This window comes from Diplotaxodon limnothrissa, linkage group LG11 (genome assembly GCF_057381915.1).
Source record: "Diplotaxodon limnothrissa isolate DT_005_m linkage group LG11, D_limnothrissa_male_GT1.1, whole genome shotgun sequence".
In the NCBI taxonomy this organism is placed as follows: Eukaryota; Metazoa; Chordata; class Actinopteri; order Cichliformes; family Cichlidae; genus Diplotaxodon; species Diplotaxodon limnothrissa.
In genome coordinates, this window is record NC_140606.1 from 32183246 (window position 1) to 32206499 (window position 23254).

At 40.6% G+C, this 23254-nt stretch overlaps 1 protein-coding gene across 1 annotated transcript in view; it reads right to left on the reverse strand.

The window, feature by feature from the left end:
- Positions 1–26: 26 nt before the first annotated feature.
- The window catches only part of bmper (BMP binding endothelial regulator), a 31957-nt gene continuing 8729 nt past the window's right edge, over positions 27–23254 (reverse strand). The window contains exons 3-16 of the mRNA XM_085365848.1: positions 15793–15892; positions 12663–12745; positions 11968–12058; positions 10840–10922; positions 9604–9703; positions 9138–9247; positions 8915–9049; positions 8367–8471; positions 4004–4049; positions 3107–3276; positions 2197–2398; positions 1397–1739; positions 1093–1223; positions 27–698 (exon numbers count right to left, since the gene is read on the reverse strand). Coding sequence (XP_085221974.1) covers positions 517–698; positions 1093–1223; positions 1397–1739; positions 2197–2398; positions 3107–3276; positions 4004–4049; positions 8367–8471; positions 8915–9049; positions 9138–9247; positions 9604–9703; positions 10840–10922; positions 11968–12058; positions 12663–12745; positions 15793–15892 — 1881 coding nt within the window. The 3' untranslated portion in view covers positions 27–516. The remainder of the gene's footprint in view (positions 699–1092; positions 1224–1396; positions 1740–2196; positions 2399–3106; positions 3277–4003; positions 4050–8366; positions 8472–8914; positions 9050–9137; positions 9248–9603; positions 9704–10839; positions 10923–11967; positions 12059–12662; positions 12746–15792; positions 15893–23254) is intronic.

The following is a 23254-nucleotide window of genomic DNA, read 5'->3' on the forward strand; positions in this document are numbered from 1 at the left end:
ATTCCAAATGCAGATGCTCTGTTGGTCACTTTAATGTGTTTGCGAGAGAAACTCAGTCGCCATGTTGGCTCTAAGAGGAGTCCGCTGGCCCCAGACTGTTCCCTGAGGGTCCATGGCAACATGCCGTAGTTCCTGTAATTCGTGAGTTGTAAAATCTCCAAATGCCACTTAAGTTGTCGCTTGAGATTTTAGTTTTTATTCTCCAAAACTGTAATTGGTGGCGACTGGTGTAGTAACAGTGTGACAAAGAGGCGAGAGGAAGTCAGAAATCGAACGCTCCGTGATCAGATGATCATCTGAGTTTCCCTTCAGTCCGTCACCATTGTTTGGATCGCTGGCATCTAAGTCACGACAGCGTACTTCCTTGTGAAGTTATGGACCCTGAGTACCTTGTTGCATCTTATCTGTCAACTTGAGACCCTTTAGTGTCTTCCCAAACTCTGCTTTGCTAGTTTGGACCCTTAGTTTTAGTTCAGATGACCCTCCCTTCAGTCCCCTTCCCCCAGCTCATAGGGGTCACCGTCCAGGGCATGCTGTGGGTTTGATGCACCGTCCCTGGAACATCACCAGGTTGGCGGGGCAGTGGCAGCCGGCCACGCACGGCTTACGGCACGGTCCGATCTCATTCCAGTTGTCACAGGTTTTGGTGCAGCCTGGACCACAGGTGTCGTACACTGCATCGTGTTTACACTGGGTGGCTGATGAGAGGAAGAAAAGGTAGAAAGAGGGGAAAAAGTTAGGACTTGATTATGTCAATGTGAGCAGATTCTCAGCAGCTTCTCATTGGAATTAGCTGTTTCTCATGCACTCATACCAAACCCAATGCATACTGTTCATTTTATCAAGGTTGAACGATAATATCATGCAAAAGAGGGAATTTAAGCATACATAAGGTAAATCCTTTTCTACTTCTCTAAAAGGGAGTACTATGAACTGGAATGGCAGCTGCAGTAAGTGTCAGGTTTGCTCAGAAGTGAGCAGAATTTTCTTTAAACAAAAAACAAAAAGCCAAATCTGGTGTCATTAAGACTGGCTCTAATAGTCAAGAGCACCTCTCAGAATGCTCTGCGATTTATGAGTGTTGTCACTCACCCATACAAGCAGCTTCGGGTTTCCAAAGTACGGGCACACCTTCCCTCTCACAGGCTCTGCTGTAGGCGATGAAGGTCTCGCAGTAACAGTTTTTATGGACTGGACACTCACACATGTCCGTCACACACGACCTAAAGAGGGCAGAATTTGGTTTTGTTTAAGATTAAGTTCCCGTAATGAAAAAAGATTTTACCGAAAGCCTCATACAAGTATGGTTATGGTAGGACAGAGAAATGGATACGTGTGACAAGCTACAGTGTTTGGCACTTTAACAATTAAGTTGTCACTTGAGATTTCTCCTCACCTGTAAAAAGACCCGAAGTCCACCACACTGTGGCACTTACTAAAAAGCCACGATTTTATCTTCTGGCACTCCCGGTGAGCCCTGAACTTGACTTTAACGCTGCCGGGGCACAGGAATGAAGTCGGCCTGCGAGGCGGGTGATGTTTGGTGCAAACCTCATTTCCCTCGACCCTCCATGACTCTGCGAACTCGTCCACGTCAAACTTGAACTGCCCGTCACCGCCTATGGTATCGTCACGCTTGTGGCCATTGTAGTTGCCGCAAAGGCCGCAGAGGCGCCCACGCAGATGAGGAGCAGCTACAACCTCCACAAAACTGTCACCATCCCATGTGATCTCCAGACCTGCAGAAAAAGGTGGAGGTTAGAAACAAAATCTTTATTATTTGTAACCATCTCTTGTAAAAGAATGATTTCAAATTATCAACTAATTTTTCAGATATGTGGTTTTCATCTGCAAAGTTTGTGCTGTTATTCTTAAAGCTGCTTTAATTTTGGACAAAAAATTCATAATAACCTTTCTGCATATTTTATTTGGGTGGCATGAGAGGGCAGAAGACTCCTGCGCTTCTGCTGATGCTTAACAGAAGGCCACACACAGGTACAGTCAGACCAAATCAGGTGAAAGGTCCACACAGAATGTTAAATAGACGATCATACATGGAAAACCAGGCTCCACTCACTGAGCCATGCCATATTTTATCAAGAACTCTCCAATGATTAATTCACCTTCAGCTGAGACCACAAATAGAGGTCAATATTTGCTGATTTAAAAACTTGGATCAGAAAGACGTATACTGACCTGCAATGGTGGTGAGTTTGAGCAGGTATCCATCCAGGTCTACATGCACCCCAGGACCATGGTAGGGCAGGGCGATGCGAGTACCATTCTTCCGTACCGTTAAGTGCTGGTGCAGGCTGAGGATCAAACTACCCAGCTTCACCTCGACAGACTGAGTCCAGGAGAAGGAGCGAGTCCTCCGGGCGTGATTCTTCACCAACACCTGAAATCAAAGTAATGAGATTAAAAGCCAATAAAACAGGACAACTCAGGATCTATTGAGGTCTCAGAGGTCCTGATGTCTTTATAAAATTTCAGCTGCTTTTGGTTTCTAATGTGTGAAAAAAGTCAGCAGAGAGGTCAGCAGAGATGAGCAGTTTCCCAATTTTTTTCATCCCATTCTGAGTACACATTTTATCAAATCCTAGTGTATTCTAAATTCCATCAATAACATACTATAATACAGCTTAACCCGGCCTAACTTTCAGGTATTTCACTCCTTTTGAAAATTATATTTGACCAGTGATGGTGAAAGAAAACCATCAAGTTCCATCATTGTACTGTAACATTTTGACTGTATTTATTTTTTTTGTTGTAAGTTGGTAAGATAAATGAATAATTGAATAATAGGACATCCAGCATGCACATCAATATAACAAATATAAAATAAAGATTAATACGCTCTGTAATAAGGCCTGCGGCCTGAAAAGTACAGCATGCTTATGATATAAGATGGGGAAATATGGTTTGTTTTCCTCCAGCATTACCATGAAATTGCACACTACTTAAAATTACCAACCCAATATCTAAATTTACTTACAATATAATTATTTATTTGTTTCCTGTATATACACTCAAATTCCATTTAATTACAGAGGAAGTATGCCCTCAGTTGTGGGCTATATTATGAAGTGATACCCTTCCATTTTACCGTGAAGCTCGAGTCTGGGCTGTTGAGGTTGATGTTATTCCCAGGCCCTCCAGAGGGAATGCTACCACAATCACGAGTCAGAACATACTGACAAGTTCCCTGAAAGTTAAAGGTCCTGCCGTCAAAGGTGTTGTAGTGAGGGTCGCCAAAGACTGTACACACGCCTGGCTCTGAAGTAGGACAAAGAAAAAGAAAGCTCTTGATATGTTTAACCAAAAAAATAGAAAGAAGTCAAAGAAAGCAAATGCCTTTTTTAACCTCAGTGACCTAAAACATGAACTTTGGAACAGCAGTAGGTCCCTGGACAGCAAGAGGCAACCCAAAGTTAAGCACTTTATAAAAAAGGATACATGTTGAAATCTGACAGCTAACAGCGGAAAAATTATTTACGATAAATGCTGAAATATGTGGCACTAATGTGACTCACTGTGGTAATACATCTGCCTGACCAGCTAAATCTAAACTCTATATTATACACAAGTGGGGTTTATGGAGTATTTGTAGTCCTGAAATAGAACATTTTGGGGGATTTTTTTGCTGCAGTTTGAAGCCAAAAGCTAAAGTAAAACGACCCAAAGGGTAAACCACAGTCTGGACTGAAGTTCACGGGGAATACTCAAGTGAACTGCAGAGGCCAGGATGAGATTTTATTTTTTATTGCTCATAAAAAGAACAATTCATAGGTTCTGACGTATAATTAGCTTTCTAAACATTCAGTATCAATAACTCTGATTCTTGTGCAGCCACAAACAAAATATATATATATAAATATATTTGAGATATTTTAAGACTTTGATGGGCTCAAATTAAAGGGCTTCCCTAGATATATAGATTAGAAGACACTGCAGTGAGAATCCCACAAATCACTGTGTGGAGGGTGGAGAAGGACTTACTCACTTTCAGTGCAAACTGGGCAGCAGCCAGTTCTGTTCAGGATTTTATTCTGCAAGAGAACAGACACAGAAACACTGGATTAGATAACTGACAGAGGAATTAAGGGAAGATGACAAGAAGCCTGAATGTGGCAAGGAAACTTGTTTTGACAGAATGTGGAGCAGTGTCACGAGCAAAGCATAGACACATGGAATAAAAACCTAAAAGAAAATTACAATAAGAAAAAACTGTTATGCTTCTGACTAGCTTTGCAGTTTACAAATTTCAACCGAACTGTACACGAATCAGAATGTCCAGGAAAAAAGTTTCTCTTTTGATAAATATTTCTAAAAACCATTAACTTTTTTGCCCTTGTTAAACTTTCTTCTACTGATCACAGATCACTAAGTCAGATTATTCCTAGTTTTCTGTATTTGGGAGAAAAAGAAGATCAGAGTTTTGTAAATGCAAGAAAACTAACAAAGTAGGCCTAAAGTAAAAATAAATAAAAACAGTAAAATAAAACAGAATCTGAATCAGAATACTTTATTAATCCCGAAGGAAATTGTAGGTTACAGCAGGCAGGATGCTAATGGCGCACGCGCAAAGGAACCTTCTGACCAAACTTTACATAAACATCACATTGGGAAGAAAAATAGTAGTTGGAGTTGATTCCTGATGGACCCCTGTTATTGAACGTAGGTCTGCCACATAAAATACAGTATTATAATGTATGACTTAGAATATGATGACTATTACTAATAATCTCTCATAATATTTTAACTTGTTCTTTTTCCTCTAATTTAAAGTCTTGTTTCCACACAGTTGAGAACCAAGTACTGGTGGTCAAACGATATATATTTCCCATTTTTGTTGGTAGAGATTATCAACAGTTCTAATTTTGTGCTGTCATTCAAGCAGAGGTAACAGAAGTTACATGAAAGATGGCGATACAGGAAAAGTTCACGTTTTGACAAGTTCACAGCAACACCAGGAAGGTTTCAGAGACACACATACTCCAACTTCAACTGCTGAACTTTGTCTGTGTAACAGGACCCTCTGTGTGTGTGTGTGTGTGTGTGTGTGTGTGTGTGTGTGTGTGTGTGTGTGTGTGTGTGTGTGTCCGCTGTATGTTTCAACTTCCATCAAAAGTGCAGATCAGAGGGCTCTTTCACACACCTAGTTTTTTTGCCTCAGGGAAGCCCTTTTTTTTCACACGCACGCACGCACGCGCGCGCGCGCACACACACACACACATGTAATTCTATCTTTGTGAGGACCTTTGCTGATACAATGCCTTCCTTGCCCCTTAAAACTACCTTAACCAGCCTAACTAAATGTTTTAACCCCAGCCCCTACCCCTGTTAACCACCCTTTGAGTCTAGACTAACCAAATACCCTCCCTTTTGAAAAATGACTCCTCTCCCAAGGTCTAAAACTGGAACCAGTCCTCACAAATAGACATATAAACGTATACGCAGTCTTTTCCCCCTGTCTTCCAGACACACACACACACACACACACACACACACACACACACACACACACACACACACACACACACACACACACACACCACTCATCTGTCATCTCATAAAGAAGTTCTCTGTACCCTCAATGCAGACTCCAGAGTCCTAACCTCGGCACAAAGGGCACTCTCTCTCTTTGAAGAGGGCTGCCTTTTGACAGACTGATGACACAAACAAGGACACACACACACACACACACACACTCATTCAGGCACACACAGTGTCAGAGATTGGTTTTCAGGGGCCTAAATATAGGGAACCTCTTCTTTGCTGTCACTCAAATGCCACACAGACAAAAGGCTGTTCGGAGACACACTGTCTCCAAATGGGACCCACACGCTCTGCCGACCTGCTGCTGACCGCAGGATGATGGCATGGGAAAGAGTATGCGTGAGGTATGTGTGTGTGTTTTGAAGGTAATGTGGACTGTAATGACCTCTGTGAGAGTGATAAGCCACACTAGATTACATTTACTAATATCTTTTCATATCAAGAATAGTGCAAATGTCAGATTTTTCATTGTTATTAAACTGTGGGACAGATTGTTTAAAACACCTGCCTACAAATCAAACCTGACTTTGTATTTTCATAAGAGAAACATTTTCATAAGAGAAACATTGCAACAATTTTATTGCAATCAGAATTTAATAAATTCACAAATTATGCTTAATATCAACATATTTTTGCAAGAAATTATGTTTACTTTATGTAAAGAGCAGAAAAGTCAACCCAGGGGGTTAGCGGTAACCTCTCCACTGGTCCTGAAGTGTCCGATTTCACTCACTGATATCAACCTCACAATGCAGCACACACGTGTTATCCGATATCGTGCTATATATTCCCCACTGAAAATCTGTTTACATCCTTTTGCATTCCTTTACATACAACTACATGCATCTGGGTAACTTTTTCCTGTGTCACTTCTTTCATGTTGTTTTTTCTTATACAGCTCTCAAAAAGTGATGTCACATACTGTCTCAATGTTGTGTCAATGCTCTAAAAAGTGCATTAATATGTTAAGAATAGAGACTTTAACTGTATATAAAAGACAGCCACTGTGAAATCACTTACTAGTTAGGAAAGTGCCGGATTTAACCCATTAAAACCGACTGGAGCATCTGTGCTCCCATAGGTTTTAGGTTAAACTTTTACGTCAAACTACCATAACTCTTACACCATTTGTGCAACCACAAAATTTCAGTGGTTTCTGAAAGCAGAAACTGTTATTTTCAGTGATATAAAGGTCATTACAGTAATCCCAAGCAAGGCCCACATTCAGTACTTAGCAAATAACACAGAAAACAGGAAAAAGAAAAAAAAAAACCCAAAAAAGAACCCCAAAAGATCAAAAGAAAACAGATAAAAAGTTCTGTTTTCTGTTGAGCTCTTTCTCCCCTCACTCTCTCTTCTCTCAACCAACCTTCGTCTTTGCGGGGCAGTACTTGAGAAAATCGCCGAGTCTGTGCTTTCAGGAAGTTTTGGAATTCTTTCAATTGAGCATGAGGTTAAGGAGTTACGGGAGTTACAGATGTTTTTTAAAAAAAAAAACGCTGTAAAACACCTGTCTGACGCCAGCGATGGAAACAGAAATACAATACACATTCATATGGCAGCAACTTGCCAATCTCCCTCTGTGGTTTCCTTTTTTTCTCCTTTTTTGATGAGTATGTCATCAAAACATCTACATTATTTTGCAATCAGTAAGACTAGAAACTTGTGACTGAGACCATAGAGGAATCACAAAAGTGTTTACTAGGATCACAGATCAAGGAAGCAGGAGGGTCATTTTCTTACAAACATTTCAACAATCTGGCTTTTTTTTTTAGCAACCAGAAAAGTCGCCCCCTGCAGGCCACTAAAAAGAATGGCTGCTGCATTCACTGCACTTTTTCAACATTGAAGCTACAGTCCTTAAAAAACTATTTGCCCTCTTCCACATTTAAAGTGACTTATAAAACTGCTTTTTCTCTGGAGACAAAACTGAATGTGGACCACCAACGGCACTGTGCCTGTTTTGACCGCAAACAACAGGTGAGGGCTCGTTGTAACCACTGGAAGCGTGTGAACTTAGACCAACATTGACACCGGCTTTGACTGCGTGACAGCCACCGGCATGCCAGGAATCCACTCCATCACGAAACGCACGACAGATAACCTCAAAGCGACCTCTGCAACAGGTGAACGCACCATAGACCCTTCTCTTGCCAGCAGTTCCCCGAGTTCCCAGCTAATGCCACATTTCAGCTGTGTTACAGTGCACTAATTGAGACCTCTTTATGCAACAGGCTGTGTTACTCTTTGATATACCCTTATAGTTATTTTGCTTATTTCTTGCATATGTCATGTAAAAAAGGGGATACATTTTTACATGACATGTTCAATGTTTTGATTCAAGCTGATACTCTACACCTGCATTTTTAGGTGAACCTGTTGAAATTGAGAGTCGGTTATGGCAGCACTGCCGATAAATCTTGACAGTATTGTCATTTTGAGGCGTTACGCATGTGAAATGAGAATCACGAAGTTAGTCATGGGCTGTAAAGTATGAGTGTGAGACAGGTCAGATGGAGAAAAGGAAAGCAGATAAAGTGGAGTGACAAAGACAGGGTTGTTGTAGGTTAAACCACCAGGGGTATGAGGTATTTTTGTTTGTGCCACCAAATCTCCACCCACCCCATCACCTTTGGATGACTGACTGCTCCCAGCCTTCACTAGAGATTGCAGTGTTTTTTGCAAACATTATAGTCCAAGAAATTAAAAAGACAAATGCACAGTCGAAAAGCAGCTAGGGTAACATAACAGCACATAACACACCGCTATAAATAAATGTAATCCATTGATCAACTGGTGTCACTCACCGAGGGGCAGCTGGTGATTGGTACACACTGTTTGGGCTGACACTCAATGCTGCCTTTAACGCAAGTACAGAGAGTACAGTTAACTGATGACCACATGTCTCCTTCCTGCAAAGGAAAAAAGACACAATAGGGTTAGAACAACATCCATCAAGACGTAAAGGCACTTATCATTCCAACAATACCCAAGAATACAGCTACGTATTATCTATACGTTCATCCTTTGCTGTTGTAGTCTTTCTGATCACTCAGAGTGCTTTAAGCCACTACTTTACCAATTCTTGCACATGGAACTTTAGTCACATTTTAGCTACCATGCATTCACACCTACAGCCTCTATAGAATCACCAATGTATCTAACGTGCATGTCTTCAGAGCTGTGAGAAGTCTGAGTATGCAGAGGAGGGTCACACAGGAAACATGCTCCACACAGAAAGGTCTCAGCCACCAAAAAGATTTTAACAAGGAGGCAACAGAGCTAACCGTTACCATCATCCCACTCCATAATCCACCCATCCATCCATCCATCCATCCATCCATCCTGCTCTTACCCTGTAGATCTTGTTCCGGACTCTGCAGTACTTCACCTCCTCCACCTTTACATAGGACAGACACTCCTCACAGCAGTGGCTGCCTTGGCAAGTTCCCTGCCGCGAGCAGCGTTTCTTGCACACTACAGTGGAATTCTAGAAAGATTATTTGAATTAGGATTTTTTAAATTTACTAACTGACCATTGCTTTGTTTAATGAAGCCTTTGCTATTCAGGCTGATACCTGGCAGGTGCAGGTGGTACAGTTGTCGTGTATAAAGGAGGTGCCATTGTCATAGACCTGACTGTAGAACAGACAGCTTCCCAAAGAGAGATCGAACACCTTCCTCTGACCTGGAGGAAAGACAGAGTCATGTAGAGAAAAATGGGGATTAAAAACGGAATTGATTTGGTTGTATCTAAATACAATTCTGACTGCTTCAGACATCCATGAGTGCAAAACAAAAAAATTCCCCTGCAAGATATGACTAAAGTTATGAAATTAAAATTAATGGAGGCTGAGGATAAAAAAGATATTTAGGGTTATTAGGAGCAGCATTAACCCCTTCTCTAAGGAGATTACATGTTTCATTGCCTATCTATGCTTCTGGCCACAGCTGTGTAATGTCTGCCACCTCATTTTAACAGGAGTTATGTTTTGTGGTGTTGCCATCATTATGATCCCCATCATTGAATTTCCCAGTCTTTACCGACACATCTGGGACAACACTGTCCAGGCAGGGTGTGGGTGAGCTGAGAGGGGCAAGAAAGGATGGGACACACCTCCCTCGTGCAGAGAGTTCGGCCTCCCTGAAACAAAAACAGAATAACAGCAGCAGAATTAACCTTTGAATGAAACTTTCCTAGGAAGGTGATTTGTTTAATTTTGTTGTCAATCTTTCAGTGTTTCATGCATCAGCAGAAAAGGGGGTGTGTGGTTGAATGTGTGACTTCATATTACCTTTGCAAACTACGGTACTCACATCTGACTTGTGAAATACGCTTAGATATTTGGTACAAAGCCTTCATCAGTGTAAAGTCTGGATATTTTGGTTCAGTTTTATTAGCACAAGAGCCGAGTTAGTACACAGCTAATGTTTGAACGTAGTTACCCGCAGAATCAATAACTGGTTTTCTGTCCCTGAATTCTTTTCACAGAGGCCAATAACAATTAGACAACAACAACAACAAATAGATAACTGTCTTTAGCCCCCATAAAATAAGACTTCATACACCGCCATATTTCTCTACTTGATGGCTACAAAAGTACATTTTAAAACCCAGAAAATCCATCCATCTTCTTCCTGCTGTGACAAAACAAATTTCCCACATGTGGGACTAATAAAGGTTATCTTATCTTATCTTATCTTATCTTATCTTATTTGTCCAGTTCAGTGTCACAGGTGGTCTGGAGGCTAACCCAGAGTGTGACAGGATATCACAGGACAAAGTAAATTCATTGTAGTTATATTTATGTTGACAATTGGTTATTCATATTATTTTTTTAATTAAGACAAAACAGAAAATTTAACAGAACGATTAGTAACAGCATGCTGATTTCTATTTGGGAAACACCTCTGTATGTGTGTACATGTGTTAAAAGCTTACAGGTTCTCAAACTAGGTGTCAGCACATTAATGCTTTAATGTGTTTATGGACAAACCTGTAGGGTTTGTTTATCTAAGGTGTGTGTGTGTGTGTGTGTGTGTGTGTGTGTGTGTGTGTGTGTGTGTGTGTGTGTGTGTGTGTGTGTGTGTGTGTGTGTGTGTAAGAGAGAGAGAGAGAGTGAGAGAGAGCAAAGAAGTTATGGGGGAAAAACCAAGGAAAGGGATGTTGTTCCAACCAAAAATTTGTGACTCCCAGGAGAGTCCAACACTAACCAACTGGTGGGACAGAGCCCCTGCTTTGCTCAGAGGGGGGTGTAAGTAGAGGGTATGTGTACTCACAGTGCAGGTACACTTGATGCAAGGTTTCCCTTCTGGACTGAACTCCTGATTCTCTTTATATAGACGACCCTCAAAGATACAACCTGCAGGGAAATACGTTATACCAAACAAATTATTTTTTAATCCACTCATGTTCACACAAATCTTTTGCCTCTTCACCTGAAGCTTTTATTACTGCACTTTTAAAGTGATTTAAATATAGACAACAGCCACAGACACAGACCCTTCTACCAGCAGAAGAAATACACATTAAGTCAGAATTCAAAAAAACTGCAGTGCAAGTATGTTGACTGTTTGCGCACATTGGCAAGTCCAAAAATGTTACTCCCAATTTCAACATAAGTGGAATTTGTCATATCTCATAAATAAATAAAAACTCTATTATGAAATAAGATAAAAGATCCTGTTTCATCAACTCTAATCTTTTTCTCTCCCATTCTTCAGGTCAAATAAAATGTAGTTCAAAATCACAACAAACTGCATGAGGTTCCTCTTCTTTTTTGACCAGAGAGCTAAGAGAAATTCATAACTATTGTTTAAATTTTCCTCATCAACTACAGGAAGCTTTGGGCTTAATGCTAGTTAATACATTTCCAGAAAGAGAAAGAAAAAGAGACAAAGAGATATGACATAAATGTAGCGCCCCTGGCTTCGACCTTCTGAAATTGCTGAGCACATCCTGAATTTGTTTTACTTTATCTTAACTATTAAGCTTGTTATCAGTTCCTGTTTAATATCTATAAATATTTCATTTCTGGGTTTCCTTTCAGCCAAACGGCCGCCTCTCCCTGAGCCGGGTTCTGCCGGAGGTTTCTTCCTGTTAAACAGGAGTTTTTCCTTTCCACTGTCACCAAAGTGCTTGTTCATAGGGGATCATATGATTGTTGGGTTTATCTCTGTATGTATTATTGTGGGGTCTACCTTACAATATAAAGTGCTTTGAGGTGACTGTTGTTTTGATTTGGTGCTGTATAAATTAAATTGAATTTAACTGAATTAAATTAAACCTTAACTCCACTAATGTGGATATAAAGAAAATGAATAAACAGAATCTATGCATGTACAGTAGAAATAAAACTGAACCCCCAAATGTTTCCAGGCTACACTTGTGTTAAAATTCATACTCACCGGGGCAGGTGGGGCAGCACTTCTTTGGGTGGTTTTTGGGGTTTTTGCAGTGGATGACACACTGAACTTCTGCTTCAGTGATGACACCTTCCTGTCACAACCAAGTGGAAAATATTTTCTTCAGTTTGTGCATCTTTATAAGTAACATGTTAATGTATCTTTAATGCTGCTACTTTAAAGCTTATTGTTCCACCATATTGCCTTCCTTTTCTTGCTATACATATATCTTTCCTCTGCTTCTGCTTCCTCTATTTGATTCTGTTCCTCCTCACTATGTTTTTCCTACTTACCTGAATTCCTTCTGTCCAGTGCTGCCTGTTCCTTTTTTTATCCATACCTCTTTTGAGCAGTTTTCCAGACCTGTTCGTGCTTACTCCACATTTCTTCTTAATCTTTCTGGCTTATTTCCTTTCTTCCATCCCTCAGTTCTCATACTTGTTTTGTTTTCTTCCATGGCTACTCACTTTCTTTCCTTCAGTGTCTTTGTTTACTTCCCTGCCTTTTCCTTTTCCCAACCCTTTTCCTTTTTTTCCCATCCTTCACTCTTCTAGCATTATGCCTTCTTGCTAACAACATGTCTGTGTGTTTTTCACATCTGATTTGGGATCAGTGCTTTCAACTCGAAGCCCAAGCTTTGCTTCCATTACCTCTCATCTGCTAACAGTGCAGCTTGGTCAGTCAGCGCATATACACACCTGACAACGTCTTGTTATGCAGGGTTTCGTGGAGGTGGTCCAGGATACTGAACTGTTATAGGAGCATCCATCTAACGTACAACCTGGGAGAGAAAAATATAACCTTAACTTGGAAGACAAGGGAGAAGCTGGGGAACAGGAACAATGTCAAGAGCTCAGTTGCTCTAATTGTGTTTCAAGTAGTTTCTAAATTTCAAGGATGTGTAATTTCTAAAATACCTACAACTTCAGACGCATTTCACTTGTAGCTTGTGGCCGAGAAGACGGCTTGGAGAAGCCAAAGTCATTTTATGGCAAATGACCAAACTTTTTTCCAATTTGTTATTTTGACAAAGGGAATTTAAGACTGCCATCCTTCAGATAGTAAAGATAACTTTTTTAATCTCCCAGAACGTTGGTCCCAGTGTAGAAATGCAAACTATCCATGCAAATGATCTACTGGAGGAACATTCACTTTCCTGCCAATGTTTCTGTGAATTCATTTTTTGGGAAACAGAAAGCATACATTTTCAATTTCTGCAAATGCTTTAATTTTTCTGCCATGCAAAGAAAATTTTCTTAATCTGAAAACTTAGATTTTAGATTGGAAAATGAGAAAGCAGTAATCATAATTATGACTACAGCCCTGCAAAATGTTCATAGGTTTATAGCGGTGTCATTTCTAATGTAGAAAAATAAATTGTGTTCTAATCTTGGCCAAAGCTCACGGAAGTGACTAAGAACATCTGGTAGACATGTTTCAATTAGCTTTATATATTGTTTCTTTTCCCTCTCTTTGTTGTTGGTAGCCAAAGTTTCATCTAAGTTTTCATTGTAAGATGCATTAAAATATCAAGGAGGTCAAATATTACAGCTGTGTGAGGTCAAAGTCAAGTCTTCATTTTTGTGACTTAAATCTAATTTAAAGTCTCGAGTCTAAAAATAACCACATCTGATTATATGATGTGAATATTTAAACTCTCTTTCAGTTTAATGTTAAATCCAGTGTGTACACACTGATCTCTTCCTCATATACTTGGATGAGTCGCCCTCTGAGCTGTCAGCAGCTGTCTATTCAACTCTAAATGAATAGCCTATTCATTTCATCCCATTTGCAGAAAGTGGGTTCAGATCAATATAGAACTTTCCATACAATGAAACCTGATCACACCCATTGATCTACTTTCCTCAGTGTAAACTAAACCCTGTGATACTGTAATACTGCAGCAGGAAGATGTACAATATATATTTTATTAGTACGAGTACAAGAACCCACAGAGACCAATACCCTGGCAAAACACTCAAACTGTTAATATACTGCATAAATATGACGGCTGTCAGAAAGAAGCACTTTTGCATTTGTATACCAATATGTAGAAGAACACTCATGTGAAAAACACAGTCCATGCTGTGACTCAGAAGCTTTGGTCCCTGTGGCTGAAAAAACAAACCTAAAACATTGCCCCTTGACCACTGTGCTCGACAGTTGGTATGAGGTTTTTGTGCTGATATTCTCTTTTCTGGTGTTAGCCAACTGTTGCCCTGTGGATTATGGCTCTCCACTTTGGTCTCATCTGTCCAAAGAACAGTGTTGCAGAAGTCTTGAATTGTACGATAAGATGGTGGGAAGGATTTACTGAACCATCCAGTCCTGGGAAGGCTGTGGCATTGTGTTAACACACACCTGAATGCTCTGAACCAGTAAAGTGATGATGATCAGTTGATCAACTGCATTTGATTATCACTGACTGGCTGCTAGCAGTAAGGGTATCCCCGCTGAAGAGAATGTTTAAAGTCCTGTGGAAACTTTCGATTTTACATGACTGTTTTAGTCAAAACCTGGTGACAGTTGTGTTTGTTTGGTGAGGCTGCCGAGGAAGTTCTGACAGCTATACTCCTAAAAATACGTATTTTTCAATCTCAAGTGCACTTGCTATTACACTGCTGCATATATAAACGCCTTAATTAAAGCCGCTTTATAAAGCTGTTCCCAATAAACTGATGCAGTCAAGCTGTGATTCTCTTTAACTGTCGGCATGATTTCATAAAAGTGAGAAAATGGTGATATGACATCTAGGAATTAGTGTGTTTTAAAAAGCAAAGACACAAAGCAGTCCTAAATTTGGTCACAGTGGCTACAACTTAACCACACAACTAAAACTAACACCGACTGCTGTGGTGACGTGGGGCTTTCCATGTCCGAGTCGAGCATGTTCTGTCTCTCTTAACGAAGTGCCGTGTCGTAAAATGGCGAACCGCAAACAAAAGGGCCCCCTCCCTGCCGAGAGCTGGGAGGTAGGTGTGACAGTTTATGTATTTCCGCAGAGCCACATGAGCTTCATAAGCACAGAAAAAGTAAGGGAAGCCATCGTAGTGCAGACTTTGTTTAAGGGTCCCCTTTTGGGTTTTTATAGAGGTTAAGTGTCTAAGCCAGTACAGTGGGAACTAAAGATTCGGTTCCTTTTATACTTGCTGGATGTTGAAGCTCTACAGCTATGCAAAAATCAGCTACAGTGGCTTACTTTGTCCAATACAAAAAATACAACAAGTCAGAGCTCACAATTGTAAATGATATATTTATGTAGCTACAGTGTGCAGTTGGAATTTAGGTTTGATGATTGCTTCAGCATTATGTCTCTGTTTTAGCCTGAATGCATGTATCTGTTTGTCTTAAATGTAGTACATAAATGTGCACGGAAAGGGTTTTTGTTAAAATGCCCAGTTTAATTAGGCTGATGTGAAGTGACTAAAACCTTACACAGAGGATGAAGAAGGAAGGTATATAGAGGAGTTCCTGCCTCATAAAAACAACTGTATTTTTGTGGGCTGTAAACCCAGCAGTGAACCCCTTCAGCAGCAGCACAGTCTCCTTGTAGTGCAACTGTGTATATGTGGCTTTTATGTGAGGTAAATAATGAAGCTTTACTCTCACATGCTCTCCTAATATAGGCCTCGCTGTTAGGATACGGTGAGATAAAGTAGTCCCCGAAGGGTCTGTGTGTGCGTGAGATTAGCATCTCTATATTTCCAGTGTCTCCCATTAGTACAGAGGACCTGCAGGCATACATAGCTTTACAATAAATATAAAAAAGCAAAGGCGCACAGGTATTCTCTTATTGTCGCCTGACCTCTGTCCACTTGCTTGTCTTACCTTTACACCTTTCACAGCAAGCTCCAGTCTGTTTCACCACCAGAGCACAGTCCTCTGAGACAAGTGGACATTTCTCCTGTTTACAGTCTGCTTTACCGTCCTGCAAAAGAGACAGAGAGAAGAAAACAACACCCAGGGTTATATTTTTCCAACATTTTTCTCCTTTTACTTTCATCCCAATTTTTACTTTCTCACAGATTTCTCTGGCTGTTATTTCTCTCTGTGGAAATTAAAATGGGATATAATACCATCATAAAGTCAAGGATTCAAATGTTAAATTTGCTGAAGAAGATTAAGGAGAAATATAAATAATGTACTTGCCAAAATCCAAGGCGTGATTATTACTGGCAAACTGTTTTTTTTCTCCCACAAGTACCAAAATATCTCGGCTTTACAATTCTTCACGGTGAACACGTGCATTGTTTAAGGTATCAAAATTGAATGAATATAGAGTCAGCAGTGTGTCTGTTATACCCTAAGCCCGTTGACTAACTCTGAAATCATAAAGTGAAAGTGTCTAAATTTGTGACCTCAACATGTGTCTTGAATTATTTTATCCTTTTTAAATCAACCGCCCCTAAAGAGACTAAAACCAGGAATTATTTATCCTGTTAACACTTCTGATTTTTCGCTGCCATCCATCTTACATTGCTTTGATATTTCAGTCTTTAAAGGTCAACACTTTCATCCATCTAGACATGCTCATGGAATGAGTAAAGCTAAAACTCAGGATAATTGTAATATAAATATTTTTTGTGTGTATGTGGTTTAGGACCACTCTTTACCTAATATACCATCTCCGTTCTCTGCTGTCAACTTCATCTAATGTGAAAAGGCTGCAGGTAAAGTTCCTACATAACAAAGTGCCTCAGTCTTCACAGTTTAGCTGTGAATTTTCACACCAGTTCAACAATCCTCCTGTCACCTTCAGAAACACTGCACACTGTATCCGTCATCACCAATAACTGCACCGCAGGACTGGACAGAATCAGCGCTTTTTAAAAATTCACTCTACTTTCACACCCAGCTTTTATTGCAGATTTTATCCACATGCTGCGTGTGTTTTATTTTACACACTGTGAGGGTTCATAAAGTGGAGGCTGGCAGGTCCCGTGGCTCTGTAAGCACTGTGGCGGGCGGCTCTAACGAGAACGGATCAAAGGAGGGCGAAAATATATCAGTGTGGTTTAATATAGCTGCAGTGCTCCAACTAAACCCCAACCACACTGAGGACAGATGATGTCATGACATAAGAGCAGGGAGGAGAGAAATGGAGATGGAAAAGAGGGACAGAGGATGTAAAAGAGGCTAGAAGGACAAGGAGAAACACATGAAAGAAAAGAGACAAAGAGGGGCGGAAGAAAGACAAACGTCACGTCTTTATTCTGGAAAAGTTGATTTGAGAATACAACAGTTAAATGACAGTGGATTAGGCTTAATTACTTTTTTATTTTTGCTCCGTGTCCCTGGCAAATCAGTGTGTTTTATCCACCCAGATTAGATGTGGGATTTATTCTACACTTGTAGGCTCGTAGCAGTCAAAACATCATTTACCCATAAACCCAGCCCTGATCTTAAACCAGAGGTGAGAGATTTCCCAGATGAACATCACAGAAAACAGTCATTCACAATGGTGAGTGAACAAAACCATGTGCATTTTACCTCTGAGCAACAGGCCTTACCAAATCAGTCAGTCAGTCAAAGAGTTTCAGCTTTAAACACTGAAACAAATATCCGGCAGCACGAAACTAAAAAAAAACAACCAATGCATGATTTGGGATTTAAAATATACAACAGATTAAAATACAGTTAAAAGTCCAAAATTTATGCCCATCTTCACACTTTATGTCCCCAGCCATTATATTTGACACCCCTCCCTTAGAGGGTTGGTCACTGCAAAATAACAATGTTGTTCTGAGTGATCACCTTGATTTCTATACTGATCTGCAGCGAATAGAACACCCACATCCATATGTCATGAGGGGAGAATGAAAATAGCCATATGTTAAAGCCTTCATATATACCAGTTCTTAATCCAGAAGACAAAGGTCCTGCTTGGCCTTACCACTTGAAAATAAAAGCAGCAAACAAAAGCAAGGGAAGCAATTTGCTATCTGTTCATTTCAAGGGTTGGACTTGTGTGCAGGTTTTCCAACAAAAACAAAGAAGTTCATAACCTGAAGTAAAGTCATGAATGCATTAGGAGAAATGGAAATGGCATTTCCACTCAGCTTGCTGCTGTTTTCCTAGTATTTAAGTACTGCAAGGAACCAGAAGAGCACATTTTCACCACAGACTAAGAAACCTGGGGAATCACTAATCATGCAGTCACACAAAACAGGAAAGTGCACAATGCACTTTTTTACATCCACAAAAAGTCTTGGATGACATTTGGTTTCTATGGTACAGAATGATCTCAGCACAGGCAGCATGGAAGGAAATAAAAACATATGAAGAGATGCTTCAGACTTTGATTATGATGGCAAACAACAGCAGCAAAAAAATGCAAAAAACTGCCGTCGGGTAGAATATACACGATGTTTGCCAAAATGCAATCAAAAATAAAATGGAACAAATAAAGAACATAGAAAGATTTCGTTAAAATCTCACAGTTTGGTCAAAAGCCTCCAAGGTCATGTCCTTCTCTCTCTCTCTCTCTTTAGTCATTCATTAGCAGAAAGTGGTGTTAGTAGGCCTCCTCCACCACTACCCGTCTTGTCATGAGGTCAAAGGTCACAGCAGGTCACCACACCTTATAAACACTCGACATACCACCACGGCACCATTGCTGGCCAACTGGACGACCGTCTGTTGGAGAGTGACGACCCCCTCGACATGTGGAGGGGGATAAAGCTCTGGTATGCTCATAAGTGTGTGTGTCAGACAAAGAGAAAGTGAGCGTGATAATGGCTTTGTGTTTGTGTTTCTCTCTGTGCACATGCTACTACAAGGGCTTCCACTTTAACTAATTTACAGTGAACGCATTTGTGTGCAGATCTTTAAATTGTGGTAAATGAACACTGTTGATCAAAAACATGCTGATCACGAGGCATGACATAGAAAGGTCCAGTAAGGTGTGCACCATCAGCATTATTGTCAGTTTAAATAACCTGTGAAAACTACGTTCTTCTAGAATATTTTCCTTTTTTTTTTTTTTTGTCTATGTCCATGAAGGCCAATAATCTTTTATTAGTACAGTTTAAAACATAGTGTGACTACGGGTCATGTACTCCATTGGAAGATGTTTTTTGTCATTAATCTTTTTGACTTGGAAAATAGTTTTGATGATCACTTTTGACACTTAAGTTATTAAAAGTGAACAAAATGTAAATACTTCTCAGTTCTTCACTTTTTTATGAACATTAAAGATTTCTCGAATGGACAAATAGTCCTGAGCTGTGCCAACAGGGTTGGCGTTCCACTAGGAGGCGACAATGTTTGTGTTCAGCTTTGCTTCCCCTCATTAGTCTTCTTCTTCTTCTTCTATCTCCTCATCAATCAAACCCTGCCTTTCTACCTAGCTCCATCACTTTTCTTCAGCATTTGAAAATCTTTTTTTTTTTTAAATTTAACAAGCCACTCTCGGCTAAATATATCTATCATGTCTTGTTTTGTGTTTTAATCGTTTCCACTAATGTGTTGAATTCATCAAAAGTCAAAGCCTCTTTCTGGCATTCCTCACCTTTCTTTTTGTGCTTTTCCTCAGACACCACTGTGGAGGAAGAGATCAGGTTTTGCCAGGTGCTACAGCACAGGAAAAGAAGCTCTCGAATTAATGGCCTACTTAAGCCCTTGGACTCTACACCCTTCCGACCTCACAAAACTTAACAGCCTTTGCCACTGCGACCTTTCACCTTTCCTTCAAAACAGACCAGTCGCAACCTCCCACAGACAGAAGGAGACACGGTACTTTTGGGGACGAGACAGCCGTGGAAAGACGCTGATGTTTTCAAAACTGTTTCCACAGGTTGATCTTTCTGACAGGAAAGAGCTCAGCATGACAGTCCTGCTTCTGTGGCCCGGCTGGTTGTAATAGAGGATGGAGTGGCAGGCTGAGTGTACTGGCATGTCTTTAAGTGAAGTGGCATTTTTATAGATTGGTCCAACGTGAAATGTACAGCACATTCCACCTTTATAACCACTGAGTTTAACACATTCATTTCCCTTTAGCAGCTTTGGGGATTTTAGCTATTTAGTTTTATATTTATTTATACAGGGTGGGCCATTTATATGGATACACCGTAATAACATGGGAATGGTTGGTGATATTAAAGTCCTGTTTGTGGCACATTAGTATATGTGAGGGGGCAAACTCCTCGAGATGGGTGGTGACCATGGTGGCCATTTAGAAGTCGGCCATCTTGGATACAACTTTTGTTTTTTCAATAGGAAGAGGGCCATGTGACACATCAAACTTATAGGTAATGTCACAAGAAAAACAATGGTGTGCTTGGTTTCAACGTAACTTTATTCTTTCATTAGTTATTTACAAGTTTCTGACCACTTATAAAATGTGTTCAATGTGCTGCCCATTGTGTTGGATTGTCAATGCAACCCTCTTCTCCCACTCTTCACACACTGATAGCAACACCGCAGGAGAAATGCCAGCACAGGTATCCAGTATCCGTAGTTTCAGGTGCTGCACATCTCGTATCTTCACACCATAGACAATTGCCTTCAGATGACCCCAAAGATAAAAGTCTAAGGGGGTCAGATCAGGAGACCTTGGGGGCCATTCAACTGGCCCACGACGACCAATCCACTTTCCAGGAAACTGTTCATCTAGGAATTCTCGGACCTGGCACCCATAATGTGGTGGTGCACCATCTTGCTGGAAAAACTCAGGGAACGTGCCAGCTTCAGTGCATAAAGATGGAAACACATCATCATGTAGCAATTTCAAATATCCAGTGGCCTTGAGATTTCCATTGATGAAGAATGGACCCACTATCGTTGTACCCCATATACCACAGCAAACCATCACTTTTGTTGTTCCAACAGTCTTGGAGGGATCCATCCAATGTGGGTTAGTGTCAGACCAATAGCGGTGGTTTTGTTTGTTAACTTCACCATTCACATAAAAGTTTGCCTCATCACTGAACAAAATCTTCTGCGTGAACTGAGGGTCCTGTTCCAATTTTTGTTTTGCCCATTCTGCAAATTCTGTGCGCCGATCTGGGTCATCCTCGTTGAGATGCTGCAGCAGCTGGAGTTTGTAAGGGTGCCATTTGTGAGTAGCTAACATCCGCCGAAGGGACGTTCGACTAATGCCACTCTCCAGTGACATGTGCTACGCTGTGGGCTCTTGCTGAGTGAAGCTAGGACAGCCACTGATGTTTCTTCATTAGTGACAGTTTTCTTGGGTCAACATTTTGGCAAATCCAACACTGAACCAGTTTCACGAAACTTAGCAAGCAGTTTGCTAACTGTAGCATGGAAGATGGGTGGTCTCGTAGGGTGTCTTGCATTGAAATCTGCTGCAATGACCCGGTTACTGCGTTCACCAGATATCAACACAATTTTGATCCGCTCCCCACGTGTTAACCTCTTCGACATGTCAATGGCTGTGAACAAAGAGAAACTTGTAAATAACTCATGAAAGAATAAAGTTACGTTGAAACCAATCACACCATTGTTTTTCTTGTGACATTACCAGTAAGTTTGATGTGTCACATGGCCCTCTTCCTATTAAAAAAACAAAAGTTGTATCCAAGTTGGCCGACTTCTAAATGGCCACCATGGTCACCACCCATCTTGAGGAGTTTGCCCCCTCACATATACTAATGTGCCACAAACAGGACTTAAATATCACCAACCGTTCCCATGTTATTACGGTGTATCCATATAAATGGCCCACCCTGTAGATTGAAAAGTAACACATACTGGTTTTGTTTTAGTGGTATCAGCAAGGATCTGTCTTATCAGGTAAACCTCACCCCTCCTGTATCGATCAGCTACTGTTTGAGAGGAGACACTGACAGGAAATGACCCCTGACCTTTCTCTCAGATCGATCACAGCTACTGGGTATAAAACTCCACACCCTGAACTTTTACACGCAGCTCAAGCGAAATGTTTGTTTAATCAATGAATGCAGTGCACGTACCTCTCATGTTTGACCTTCTGAATGATGATGTTTGATTTGGTGAAGGAATGGAGGCATGTTTGCTGTGATACTCACATTACATTCCAACAGCATGAGAATAACAAAAGCTGTTTCACACGGGCACTACAGCTCTGAATGTTTTTAAACACTACCTGGAGCAGCTGCATGTGAGAACCGGACACCAATCAGACTTTACCCTGCCAGAGCGTTTCCAGAAGTGAGAGCACATCTGACGCGGGTAAATCTCCTGCTGTCTGTTACACATGCTGACTTGAATCTGCAGAAATTGTACCGAGTTCATGTGTAAAAACAGCTGATGTATTTAGTCTGATCTGAGTTCACTGAAAAATGAGGAACTACTTTGTTCCAGCTCTTCAAAGCTCCCCTCTACAGCTTTTTAGGGAAATAATCACCGTATCATTTTGTATGAACATTTGTCTTTTTAATAGTGTTTTCACTGAGGTCTCAAGTGAGATTTATTTACTTTCTCACATAACTGTTTCTAATCAGCAGAAATAGACAGTCTCGTTTCCTGTTCTTATTCGGATCACATGGATATAGAAAAAGACAAAAAGAAATCTGGGAAATTCTGCAAAATCCTGAATAACATTTAAAAAAAAATAGTGCACGATAACAATACCTGCACATGCAACTGTGACATAAATGAAAGACTGTGGACAATTAAAAACCTTCGTGAAGGTAAGAGAGCAAAATCATGGTTGATAAAAAATAACATGTTAAAACAAAACATGCGTGAAACCCTCTACCCATACAACACAGCAAAAAAGACACTAATGCCTACTGAATGTTGGAATTTGGGTCTGTGGCTCTGCGGAGGAAGATTTGGGAAAAAATATGCCACAATTTTTTCTAATTATTGAGTTATTTGTGAGTTTTATGACAAGATGTGGCTCGTGGGTTGCCGTGCGTCAAGCAACTTTTATCAGTTGTGTTCATGTTTAAGCACAAGGCCAGTCTTGAATATCTTCAGACAACTATTTTTCATTATTGCCTGAGGCAAAACTGAGTTCTGTTTCCTTTCCATGCAATGCTGAGATGAAATCAAACAGCAGATACTCATAGGTCGCGGTAGATGAAATTTTGTAACAGCAAAATGTGACTGTGCTGCTGTTACACAAAAAAAACTGAGGGAGCCAACCAGAGGGTGAGGGAGGGGAGGAAGAGCTGATGAGAGAGTGGAAAAAGACATGGAGATGGACAGACAGATAGACGAGGACGATGAAGAGAATGACGGCGATGAACTGACTCGTTTCACGATAAAGGATCGTCATGGCGACCCGCCTGTCAGTCAGTCTGTCAGCCACATCCACTCCTGGCCGCATTACAGCTCTCTACCT